This window comes from Mauremys reevesii, linkage group 6 (genome assembly GCF_016161935.1).
Source record: "Mauremys reevesii isolate NIE-2019 linkage group 6, ASM1616193v1, whole genome shotgun sequence".
NCBI lineage: Eukaryota > Metazoa > Chordata > Testudines > Geoemydidae > Mauremys > Mauremys reevesii.
Genome location: NC_052628.1, coordinates 13625234 through 13637991, shown reverse-complemented (window position 1 = coordinate 13637991; position 12758 = coordinate 13625234). Strand labels below are relative to the sequence as shown.

At 46.6% G+C, this 12758-nt stretch overlaps 1 protein-coding gene across 2 annotated transcripts in view; it reads left to right on the top strand.

Annotated features, from left to right (window-relative positions):
- Window positions 1–11647, top strand: part of ZBTB7C (zinc finger and BTB domain containing 7C) — a 200270-nt gene extending 188623 nt beyond the window's left edge. For both annotated transcript variants that reach the window (XM_039545631.1, XM_039545632.1), the window contains one exon: window positions 6441–11647. In XM_039545631.1, the coding sequence (XP_039401565.1) occupies window positions 6441–7077 (637 nt within the window). In that variant the 3' untranslated portion in view covers window positions 7078–11647. The remainder of the gene's footprint in view (window positions 1–6440) is intronic.
- The last annotated feature ends 1111 nt before the right edge of the window (window positions 11648–12758 follow it).

Sequence of the window (12758 nt, the reverse complement as noted above, 5' to 3'; positions counted from 1 at the left end):
AGGTTGGGGGGGAGCAATACATTGTTTTGCCCATTTAAAAAAATTCTGATAGCCTTTTCTTTGAAAAGCCCTATACTTTGGAGGAGGGACTTGACATTTGGCAGGGTGACCGTCTTTGTGTCAGGGAGATGCGTTTCGCCTTCCCCGTGAAAATCCACCCAAATTTGGCCTTTGAAAAATCGCAGTTCATACATGCTCAGTAGAGACTTAGATTTTAGCAGTAAAATTTCCCAAAGACTCCATCCACCACGGTGGAGTAGGACTTTGCCTACAACTGCAGCTCTGGGCCTTGGCAGGGTTGGGCATCTGAACTGAGAGCAGGGAGCCTGTCTCTCCTGTGCTCTCAGTGACCCCTCTGCTAGGCCTAGGCAGAGGGGGAGGCTGCCAGATTCAAATGCAGATGAGATAAGAGCTGGCCCTGCAGAGAAGATGGGGGAATAGACTGGGACAAGAAACCTGAGGCGGAAGCGATACTATGACTCATGTGCGCCCACATTCCACTTCCCTGCTCCGCCCCAGTCCCCAACCCCACTCCACCCTTTCCCCCAAAGCCCCACCCCCACAAATCCTCTTCCTGACCCCACTCTGCCCCTTCCTCTGAGCACACCCTGCCCTCACTCCTCCTGCTCCCCCACCCCCCAGCGCCTCCTATATGCCGCTGAACAGCTGATCAGAAGGCGTTGAGGGGGGGAGCTGATCAGTGGGGCTGCCGGTGGGTGCTGAGCACCCCCTATTTTTTCCCTGTGGATGCTCCAATGCTGGAGCACCCAGGGAGTCAGTGCCTATGCTATGACTGGAGGCTGATGGCAGGGAGGAAGAGAGGGAAATGGACTGGGAGTTGGGATGGAGGGAACTGGGACTGACTGGTCAAGGAGATTGGAGCTGAGAACCAGTGAGGGGGGGAAGACAGATGTGAGGAAGAGCCGGGCTGTGGGGAGAAAACTGGCATTGGATGGGCAGAGACACTCAGTCAAGGCTTTGTGGAGGAGAATACTGAGATTGGATGAGAAGCCCAAGGAAGGAGATTGGCACAGGGACCCAGCGGGGATGGAGAATGTTGGAGAAGGGGAGATCAGATGAGGGACAGGGAAGGGGAGACTGAAACTAGCTGGCACAAGGAGCTGTGGGTTTCCGAGGATGGCGGGAGCTGGGAATGGCTTGGCAAGGAGACTGGGAGTAAGGGTGAGACTGAGATAGGGAGTCCAGAGGGGTGAGACCAGCCTGGCTGGACAAAGAGAATGGGCCTGGGATGAGAAGCCTCAGGAGTGGAGAGTGGGACTGGCTAGGTTTAGAGAATGGGACTAGGACAAGGAGCTAGGGTGGGGGGTGAACAGGACTGGAACAGGGACATGTTGGAGGGGACCAGGCAGAAGCGGTCACCCTGAGGGGAGAATGGGCAGAAGATTCTGTGCCCATTAGAACACACTCCCCTCCAGAGACTGGAACGGAACCCAAGATTCCTGAGTGTTACCGTTCCTCTGCTGTCAGCAAATATCTGTGAAAGAAGCACATACCCCTCTAGTGCTGATCCACGTGAGGATGACAACTGACTACCAGGGGCCTCACTTGCTAGGGGCAAAAATACTCGTTCGTTTGCCCCTGACTTTGGTCTATATGCTCTGCTTATTGTGCCCCCCTTCACACTTTGCAAAATATAATCTAATCACCTATAATGTTCTACACCCTGACATAACTTTATCCCCTCCCTCCCAAGAATTTTTCTGAAATGACGCCCCTGTCAGTTACTGCTACCGATTACTCTGTTACCTCAGCCAACCTTAATTCTGGCATTTGCTAACTTTCTGACTGCTTGACTTTGCAGCCTTAATAATGTTCTTTTAATGTAGGTTTTTTGTGTGCCTATATAAATATAATTTAAATCTTAGTCCTGTTACAAACATTTTAGATAAATAAAACTGAAAGGATTTCAGAAATCAGATTTACTTTCTACTAGTATACAGTTTGTTGACTTTCTGCCTTTCTCTCCGTTTGGACAATTTAAATAGGCGAGGCAGTTTCACTTTTTAGGATCTCGAGCTATGCTGCAATGCTGGAGTTAGCAAACACTGTAGGAAAACGTTCAATTTTTTGAAAAAAATCAATTGGATTTTTAAAAAAATCATGGAAACATTTCTATTGGTCTTAGACTTTTCCAAAAAATATTTATTTTACAAATAAATGTCATTTTGCTACTAAATCCAATAGGTGCTTTTAAAAATCTCTGAAATCTAAATTTGGAGCTGCACAATAGCTCTTTAATTTAGATAGTGTATGTGCCAAATTGTAAATCTTTGTGTAAGTCCCTGGGATATTACTGTAAAAAACTAACTAGTGTAAAACGTACATATCCATATTCTGCAACAATCTCAAACTCTTAAATTGAAGCATCATACTTAAAAGCAAGCTCGTGAGACACCTCGTGGTCATTGGGAGTATAACAGGAAGGGAAGATTTAGCACCAAATTATATTTTACCAAGATGCACTAATCAGCAATGCCAATCTCACCAAATGTAGCTGTAGCCATGTTGGTCCCAGGGTATTAGACAGACAAGCTGGGTGAGATAATATCTTTTATTGGACCAACTTCTGTTAGTGAGAGAGACAAGCTTTTGAGAGTGGCTTGAAAGCCACTCACTGACATAGGTTGGTCCAGTAGAAGATATTACCTCACCCACTTTGTCTCTCTGATCTCACCAAGGTCATCCTATTTCCCAGTGCATGTTAACCTCTGGTTTTGATGATAGGAAATGATTTAATTTTTTGTTTGTATTTTTATCAAACAATTTGTTTTGAACGTGTAGGGGACCAGATGCAGAATCTGTAAGTAGAAGGGTGTGATTGTGTGGCTTTTAGAAGAACATGAAATGACTAGAAAACAATAAGTGCAAAGTACACTTTGGAGCAGCAAGGGAAAGGCAGAATTTCATAGACAGAGTCGGTGGTAATGGGGCAGAGTCAACCCTCTGATCTGCTGCGTGTTCAGTGCTAGAGAGCCCTGGGGGGATTGGACCTGGGTCGGTGGGATTTTAAAGCCTCTACTTCTTGAACTGAAAGACCCTGTCAGCTAAGGCTGAAGCAGGCTCAGTCTATATGTGGCCCAACCACCACTAGAGGGGGACAGAGAACTGCACCCTTAAAAAAGATGCATTTGCTCTGCTGCAAGCTTGGCCGGCCCTGCTAGGAGGAGCTGGGGGCCATTGCTCTGTGGTCCCTCTCCCCCTTTAGTTTGACTTTTGCCTCCAGGGGCATCAGGAAGAAGCAGTCCCTGCCCCCCTGGGAGCCCACTGACTTGTGAGCCACCCCTAATCCGCTCCAGTGGTTGCTGGTTATCAATACAGCAGCCTCCCTCTGGGGAGCGCACTTCCGTCTCAGAGCTCTTAGCCACAGCCAGCCTAGGAAGAGAAAGATTAGGAGCAGGATTTGAACCTGGGGCACACACGTAGCAATATGCAAAGCATTATCACTACACTAGCCAGGGAAAGTCCCTTCAAGAGGACCTGATCCTGGGAGCTGAAGTCAATGGGAGGTGAAGGCTCCCAGCATCTCTCAGGTGTTCAGTATTTCCCAGGACTGGGCCCAGAAGCTGTGTGCCGTTGGCATTACCTGGCACCTCTGGCAGGGGTACGGAAGCTCTCCATCGTGCAGTGGTTGATGTAGCTCAGTGGGGGCAGTATGGAAAAATCTGCCTGTGCTACGCCTCCTTTGTAGCTAGACATAGCCTCAGTCACCAGGGCAGCAAATCTGCCACCTTTCGCCAGCGCCAAATTCTCTGGATAAAGGGAGTTCGAAAATTGTTCCCGGCTAAAATTCTAGTGCTTGAGTTCCTTGAGCCAGGTTTGACATGGGTGCACAGTTGGGGGCAACACAAGGAAATTCTCCCCACCCTGTTGCATCACCTGCACAAGGACCTGGCACAGTTGCAATCCCTGACCTCAGGGGACTTCCCTCGTCCATCTGCACCAGTCCATGAAGCAGGCCAGCTGCATTGGAAGAAGCAGGCGGCCCTGTCCCACCCTGAGCCTGTCCCTGTGGTGGTGTGGCTCTGTACTGCCCCCTGCTGGAGCCAGAGGCTAACTGCCTTGTTGGCCTTGTGTGATAGCGAGCAGACGGTTCTGTGAATGCCATTAGATGGAGCTTCCTGTAGCCTGCACGGCGTTGAAAGCAGCTGTGCCAAAGGGGCCCGGTGTAGCTGGTGTTATGGGATTTTCCCTTTCGTCAAACAGAAGTGAGCATAGTCAGTGTGTTTGTTAGGATGGACCTTGGGGCTTGTTGACACAGGAAAGCTATATTTAAACTGGTAGGGCTATACCAGTGTAATGCACCCCCGGCCCCCATGGGGGCACTCCTCTTCCATTATAACACCCCCACACGGTGAGTTATACCGTATAACTATAGCTGTTTCACCACACTGATATCATTCTATGCGCATCACTGGAAACATTTCCCATGGAGATAAGCTCTTGTGCTGTAGGGACGCTTGGCCCACCACTTCCAGATACCGACGTGCACCATGCTATCTAGTCCATTGGACTGAGGCAGTCAGGTCAGGGATCTTACATGGCCACCTCATTTGTGGCAATGCCACCACTGGAGCTTAGATTCCAAGGTGATTGGTGCCTTGGATACCACTGCAGCCATGTCAGTGGCTGTCTGCTGTGTCACTATGAGCTGTGATTTATGGACCATAGCTGGGGTGATAGCTCAGAAAATTAAATATCTCTGCTTTCCCCGCTCACCCCCTCCTGGGCAGAGACACATGGACAGCTGCACCTCTTGTGTCCCCTGGTTACAGGGCTACTGCTGCAGGACCCATGCTGCCAGGGATGTGTCCTCCTGATGCTGCTCAGTAGAGGCTATTTGGGGGGTGGCAGGGGGATAGAACTAGGTAGGGTTTATTACTGCTCCATGCTAGGTGCTCAGATCTGCTCTGATGTGTGATGGCTCCAGCCCCAGCCTTCCCCACTACACCTCTGCTGAGCCTCAGCAGAATGCCGTCCTTGAGGAGCCTGGGGGTACATCTTAGATCTATACACCAGCCTACAGAAAGCTTGAGTAAATGGGGTTTGCACGAGGGAACAGTGCAGGGATTGGGGCGGAACAAAATCCCACCCACCGCAGGGCCTTGGGTAGCTCCAGAACCCCTCCATGGTTGTTTTTCCAACTCCAGAGCTGGAAGAGACGTCCATACCCACTAAGCATGGACCCAATGGCTGTGCCTCTGCTCCTCCCCAAATGTCCTCTCCCCAATGGCCTATGCAAAGCTGGCATAGGCTCAATTCCACAGTATGCAGATCATGGAGACCCTGAGTCCCTGCTCCACAGCTACATACTCTGCCTGTTGGAGCCACGGCCGGTCTGAACTTTAGGGACCTTCTGTAGATGGGTGGAAGTTCACCCTTCCAGAGCAGACGGTGTTGACATGCTTTTTCCCAGAAAGCTGTGCAGCTCGTCTCGACAGTAAACCCACATTAGTAACTAAATTGCATTGGAAAGTTATTATTGACTATTTGTATTAGGATCAAGTTTGGGTGGTAGGTGCTGTCCAAGGCAGGAACTGTAACTACCTCTGTGAACAGCTGACAAGCGAAGATGAGCAATATGCAATGGCTAGGGGGAGAAAGTCCAGCTGCAAAGCACTTGATATACATATGCAGATTTGCTAATTTATTTTTTTAAATTTTGTAATTACATAAATATCACTCTTCCCGCACTGTCCCTCAGCCTGGCCATTAAGCGCTGGGTGATTCCTTGGATCCATCATTGTAGAAATGGGTCTTATTTAATTTGTTTCCTCCTTTAGCATTTAATGTTAAAGTTTTGATTGTCAAATAACCCAAGAGACTTCCACGTATCACAACATTTTGGATACTGAGTTGGAGCCAAATTATTCCACCCTAGAAAGTGAGGGTGTGGAGTGGAAACACCAACTCACATTATCTGTAGCAAGTGGGTGGGTGGATTAGTTCTAGGTAGGGATGAATTTTAACCTACCTCTCCAGGTACTTATGTGATCCTTCATCACTGCATCTTAGGCCCAGATCCTCAAAGGTATATAAGTGTTAAACTCCCATTGAAATCAATGGGCATTAGGTGCCTGCATACCTTTGGGCCTGGGTCTTAGTGCCTCCCAAGTATCTCTCCTGACAATATCCTGGGGTGGTAGAGAAGCATGAGTATCCTCAGTTTACGGATGGGGAAATGCGGTAGAAAGAGATTAAGTGACTTGCTCACGGTCAAGAGGAAGATTATAGCAGAGCTAGGATCTGAGTGCCAATCTCATACCATAACCACAAGACCATTCTTCCTCCCTGGCACTGTCCTTCTTAATATTATGTATAGTTTAAAAAAATAAAGGCTAAATTGGGGGCTTAATGTGACAGCACCTCTTTAAGTATCTATGCTCAAGTGATAACAGGTGGCTGTGACTTTTGTTTTGTAGGCAGGACAAGCTAAAAATCCACATGCGGAAACACACAGGAGAAAGGCCATACCTCTGCATACACTGCAATGCCAAATTCGTGCACAACTACGACCTAAAGAACCACATGCGCATTCACACGGGTGTCCGGCCTTACCAGTGTGAATTCTGCTACAAGAGCTTCACTCGCTCCGACCACCTCCACCGCCATATCAAGCGGCAGAGCTGTCGAATATCGAGGCCCAGGCGGGGGCGCAAGCCCGCAGCCTGGAGGGCGGCCAGCTTGCTGTTTGCACAGAATGGCCAGCCAGATGAGAAAGGCTTCATGATGCCTCCAACTCTGGAGGAGATGAGCAGCCATCTTGGCACCACGGCCATGTGCCTTCCAGGCCCCAGCCACAAGCACTTCATGAGTGGGGCCAAGAATGCTCTAAACCTGCAAGATCTAGAGAGCCAGTTCGAAGAAACCCAAATGAAGCTGTTTGGGAGGACGCACCTGGACATGGAAAGGAATGGGGGCATCTTTGCCTTTGCCCTGGGCCATAACGAGAACATCTCGGCACGGCCATACTTCCCTCTCCCTGACCCTTGGAGCACAGGATTCAGTGGACTGCCTGGACTAAACCATGTGGCCCCAATTTCTGAGGCTAGCAACTAAACCAGTTCTACCCATGTACTGGGTGTGGTACGTTCCGTACCATTCTTAAAGAGTGAACGACTCTCTCTGATTCTCACCTGCTGTCTCTCATCATCTCACTCCAAAGAAACAATTGGTCGCCCATGTGAATCTAGACTGTGCCGTAGGATGGTAGGCGGAGCCACACCCAAACAGACAATGGACATTCTTCTGAATGAGGTGCTGCTGTTGGTACTATTCTGTGATTGTACTAGGAAATGTAGGTTGAGTTTGTGAGTGACTCCACCAGCCCAGTCTGCTAGGGGTGTCCTTTTAGACCATTTGTAGAGCACTTGGCATAAGAGATGAGAAGCTTGTCTCCTCCCAACAGCAGAGCCTGCCCTTAGTTCTTGGAATCCAATTTTGCGGGAGTGGGAAGGGTCAAGCTGCAGGATGCAGGTGGCTGGTCTTTTGAATGCTTCTGAAAACATCACTTGCCTTAGTTTGGAGGTCAAGACAGTGCTTCGGAAGGAGATTTCCATTGCTCTCCATTCGTGATACCACATGGTCAGCTGGACATCAGTGAAGATGGCAAACCATTTTTTGGCCACTTCTAAATTCCTTGGGTTTTTTAACCCCATAATCAAATGACAAAAACAGTCTGAAAGGGCCTCGACATGGGCCAGATTCTTAGCTGGTGCAAATGAATGCCCCTCTGTGCAGCTGTGCTGATTTATTGCAGCTGAGGATCTGGCCTAGGGTCATTACAAATTACTAGCAAATATGTCACATGTCAGAATCCCTTGACGAAATTCTGAGCATACAAAGACCCTGCTGTCCAGGATCATCTGGGAAAAGGATTCAGATATTGCTCAGGGGATCCTGACTGAAAATTATTATACTAAAGAGTCCACAAAACAAGACTGTCACTGAGTGCTAGTAGAAATCATTCTTCAGCATTTGTCAGCTCAGAAATATAGGGCTTACAACATAAAATATGAGATACTTCATTGAAAGAAGTCTTTGATAGCAATGTGCTTCTAGTTTCCCCTTTTAAACAGTGGTGGTAACTTTTTAACAAACAGTCTACTGAGGTGACCTGCAGTTAGTTTCATGCCAATACAGAGACTGGTTTTAATTTTAATCAAGGCTCAAAAATGTAAATTTAAAAAACTATGGCGTGCTCACTCTTCTTTTTACTGTTATCTTTCGGTTTCAGCAGAATCAAAGGAAACCAGAGGACCGTAGTTGTTTTTTTTTTTTTATTTCAGTTCATCCATTAAAAGTGCTGCTCTTCAGTCACAATTCAAGGATGCTCTCTCTACTGGAGCACAGACGTTGCTACATGCACGGGACAAAATGAGCACCCTCTTCGAAGTCGTTCTCATATATGATTCCCTTTGTCAGGAAGCACTTAGAGCATAAATAATTCCTTTCTGCTTTGAGAACACATTTAAAAGAATGATCCTGATGAACTGCCTGAGACTAGCTTCCCCCCGCCCTCCAAAATTAAATGCACAGAGACCCTGTGTGCAATGAACAGTGGGAACTGGAAAGAAAACTTTTTAAAACTGCATCAAACTTTTTTTTGTATATGTACCAACTTCTTATACAAACTACATTTTACAGACAACTGGTTATTTCAGGTGTTTTTGTCTACGATTTGGAGTCATGTAAAGTATCCAAAGATGCTGAGTACTGTATAATCTACGAGAACTTGAAGCAAGGTGTGCTTTTGTTTTTAATTTTTGTTTTTGTTTTTTAATTTTTTTTTTCCTGTTTGTCTGTGGGGAAAAAAACTTCGGAAGTTTTCTATTTATAACTATTTTTATGTGATTGCTTTATGTACAAAAAAAAAGAAAGGAAAAAAAAGATACACAAACAAGTTTGCCTTAGTTAATCATGGGACAATCATCCTTAACTTTTGTTGAACCTATAGATTTTTTTAAAACGACAAGCTACTTTTTCATATTTATTAAACAGTATTAATTGAATCTCTTAAATTATGAACAAGACTTGGTTCTTGTGCATGTGGCAAACATTGGAAAGCCAAACTGTTCCAGAAGTGCAACCAATGGCAAGTTTTTACTGCAACATTTAAATGCCAATCTGTTTGCAGAATATACAAATTTGGCGGTTTCCAAAGGCTTTTTGTAAAATATTCACTCCTTATTTAATTGTCTAGCTGCAATGTTTATGGTTAACAGAAACCATTGTTATTATTATTACGATAAGAAGTTAAGGCTGATTTTCCCTGAATGAGCTCATTTTGGTTGTATGTAGCTGGCTGAGATCATTTCACGGTGGAAGGAATATAACAGACTCTATTTCTGCCTTGCCGTTTCTTTACATTTCAATGTTGTGTGGTGATGTTGGGCCACAGGTATATATACAGGTGTTCATGTGTGTGTGAAACATTGGAGGGAGCATCTCACTCTGCATTCTCCATGACCCTTCCATAACTCAGCCTTGCTCTCCTAATCATGAACTGCATGTCAACTGTGACTGTCAATGAAGTTCTTTTCAGCTGCTCCCTGGGAGTCTGAAGCTGATAGCATTTATAGCAGTATAACTCTATTAGTTGCAAGGGAGTCCCTTCTGATTTTCAACTGGTATGAGATCAGAATCAGGCCTTTTGCCTGGAAGGAACTAGGTATGGCTACATTCTCTCCAAGCTAGTGGTGAGGTTTAGGGTGACCAGATAACAAGTGTGAAAAAGTGGGACACTTTTTTTTTCGGGGCTGGGGAGGCAGGGGGAGGTAATATAGTTGCGTATATAAGACAAAGCCTCTAATATCGGGACGGTCCCAATAAAATTGGGAGGTCTGGTCACCCTAGTGAGGTGGCATCTTCTTCCTCTTCTCATCATTATTAATTATGGCCCAGATACTGGAGGTACTTAAGCATATGCCTAATTTTAAGCACTTGTGTAGCCCTGTTGACTTCAGGGTCTATCATTCTTGTCACAGCGGAAGAACGACATAGCTCTCAATTTTTTAGAAAAGACCAGAAGCCTGAAAAAAGTGGAACTAATACATTAAAAGACCAAAACCAAGAGAGAGTTTAACTTTCCTCGTAAGAGTAGTGACTAGAAATCAGACAGAAAACCACATACAATTCTATCCAACTGGTAGAGCCCCCAGCAAGTCACCTTGAGACACCAGATGTTTGAGTAGCTACATATTCAGTTAATCAAGTGAAAGGATAAGTGCTAAGCCCTGGTCAGCTTTCCCTGTTGGCCACAAATTCCTGCAAACGGATAAGAAAACACGCAGTTGTTCAGTTATATTGTCTGTTCAGACAGCCATCATCCCCAGTGGATAAACTGGTTGATAATTCCCACACACAAAATCTATTTGCTCTATATCTCCACACAGACGGGACATGTCATTCTGTCATGATGCATGCACTAATAAGTGATGTTTACACCGCCTGGGTAGCTCTGCTTGAGCTAGCGCACAATTAACTAGCAGTGTGGACATTGTGCCACGGTCCAGCCGCCTGGGTCCAAGGCTGCCCAACCCCCTGGGTCCGTACTAAGACTGCTAGCCCACACTGCCGCCTGTGTCACAAGGCCCACACTGCTATTTTTAGCGCACTACCTCGAGCAGAGCTAGCGCATGTCTGTCTACCCGGGCTGGGAGACGTGCTCCCAGCTGCAGTGTAAACCTACCCGTTCCGACCTTAAAGTCTATGAGTCTACTGAGGCCACGATTTTGAAAATTTGGTGCTGCAAACTTACAGGGAGCCAGTACTGCCAAGTTCAATTACAATTGTCAGGCTTAGAAAAGTAATGTTGTCTCCTTTCTTTTGTCTCTGTGCAAAGGCAAAAGAGAGAACGTACCTTCAGAATGTTTCATTCTAGACAGACAGGATAACAGGAGTTTCTTGTGATCCCACAAATGGGCAGGGACAGCTGGAGAATGGAAGCAGCTCTGCCTCCAGTCACCTTCCCCATTTGCTGGGGAGAGTAGTTGGCTGGGTGCATGAGGGTAGAGAGTTACTGCACAAATAACAGGTGAAGGAACCAGTGTTTCCAACTCTTGTTATTTTATCATGAGTCTCAAGATAGTCAGTGTTTCACTTGAAGCCCCAGCTCCTGGAGTCAGGTGATTACAGGAGAATCTCAGCTTGCATTAGAACAGTAAGTTTGTAGTACTCATGCTTGCAGAGAAAAGCTTGACAATGCCCCTTGCATACAAGGCTCAGAAACAAGAGAGTAAATAAAAAAGACCCCAGCTTTTAGTGTTCTTTTTAAATCTTGTGCTGTTTATGCCACACTTGTGATTTTGGGGGCAGAAGTGGGGCCTGACTGAAAGGGTTGAAAATGCTAAGCTTGAATATGCTTACTAGGTGCTTTCCCACTCTCTCTCCCCCGACCCCTGAGAGAAAAATGTAACTGCCCCACAGCACAGTGTATAATACCTGTGGCCTGGAAATGCCTTTTCAGTTGTTTTTATGTGTCGAACCAATGTTTTACTTGACTTGCACTAATTGCTGTAGAGCAGTATATTGTTAGATTTCTTTGGTTTGATTTATTTTTTTGGTTGCAATTCCTATTGGCTAACGAGCTGGCAGTCCTATAAACATACCTGTTGCACATTTTACACCCCTGGAGAAAATAAAATATAACCTGAAACAGCCGGTGTCCTAGATATTCTGAATGTAGCCACTTTGCATCCCAGTACCCCAGCCGGCACCATGGAAAATTCTGCTTCCTTTTGCAGAGCATCTAAAAACCAGCAACGTTTAGGGCTTGAGCTTGCAAGTCCTTGCTTGGGGTGCAGCCTCCAGTGAAGGTGCAATGGATGCTCCGTGGGGGCTCCAGTCGAGTTAAGTGCCAGGTGAAGTCCTCTAGGCTGCGGGTCTGTCTACATTTAAAATGCTGCGCTGTTTTAGCACGTCAGTGAGGACGCTATCTGCGCTGACGGAAGTGCTTCACACATTGGCATAGGTAATCCACCTCCCTGAGAGGCACTAGCTATGAGAAGTCCTCCCATTGACATAGCACTGTCTACACTGGGAATTAGGTCAGTATAACTGCACCTCTCAGTGGTGTGGATTTCCCACACCCTTGAGTGACATAGTTATACTGACATAAGTTGCTAGTGTAGACCAAGCCTGAGTGATCATAAACCCCAAGCTCCCTGCAGACCCGGGCCCCTATTCAGGAAACGATCCTTAGGGTATGTCCACACTACCCGCTGGATCGGCGGGTAGCAATCGATCTATTGGGGATCGATTTATCACGTCTCATCTAGACGCGATAAATTGATCCCCGCCGTGCTCCCCATCGACTCTGGAACTCCACCACAACGAGAGGTGGAAGTGGAGTTGACGGGGGAGCCACAGCCATTGATCCCGCGCCGTGAGGACGGGAGGTAAGTCTAAATAAGATACGTCAACTTCAGCTACACTATTCTCATAGTTGAAGTTGCGTATCTTACATCGACCCCCCCCACCACTCACCCACCCTTGTGTAGACCAGCCCTTACACTGCAGAGTACACTGGAGTACCTTCATGAATTGAGGGCCCACTGCCATGCTTACGTGTGCAGGATACAAAAGGGTGGGGTGGAGGCAAGAATCAGTGTTTCTGAGGGAAACTAGTCCTAAGCATCATCCTCATGTTCATCTGGCACTCAGATCCAGATTTTGAAAGGCATTGCAATGAGATCTGTGCGTGATTTTGAAGACAAAGCTTTTTTCACCAAAAAAACGCA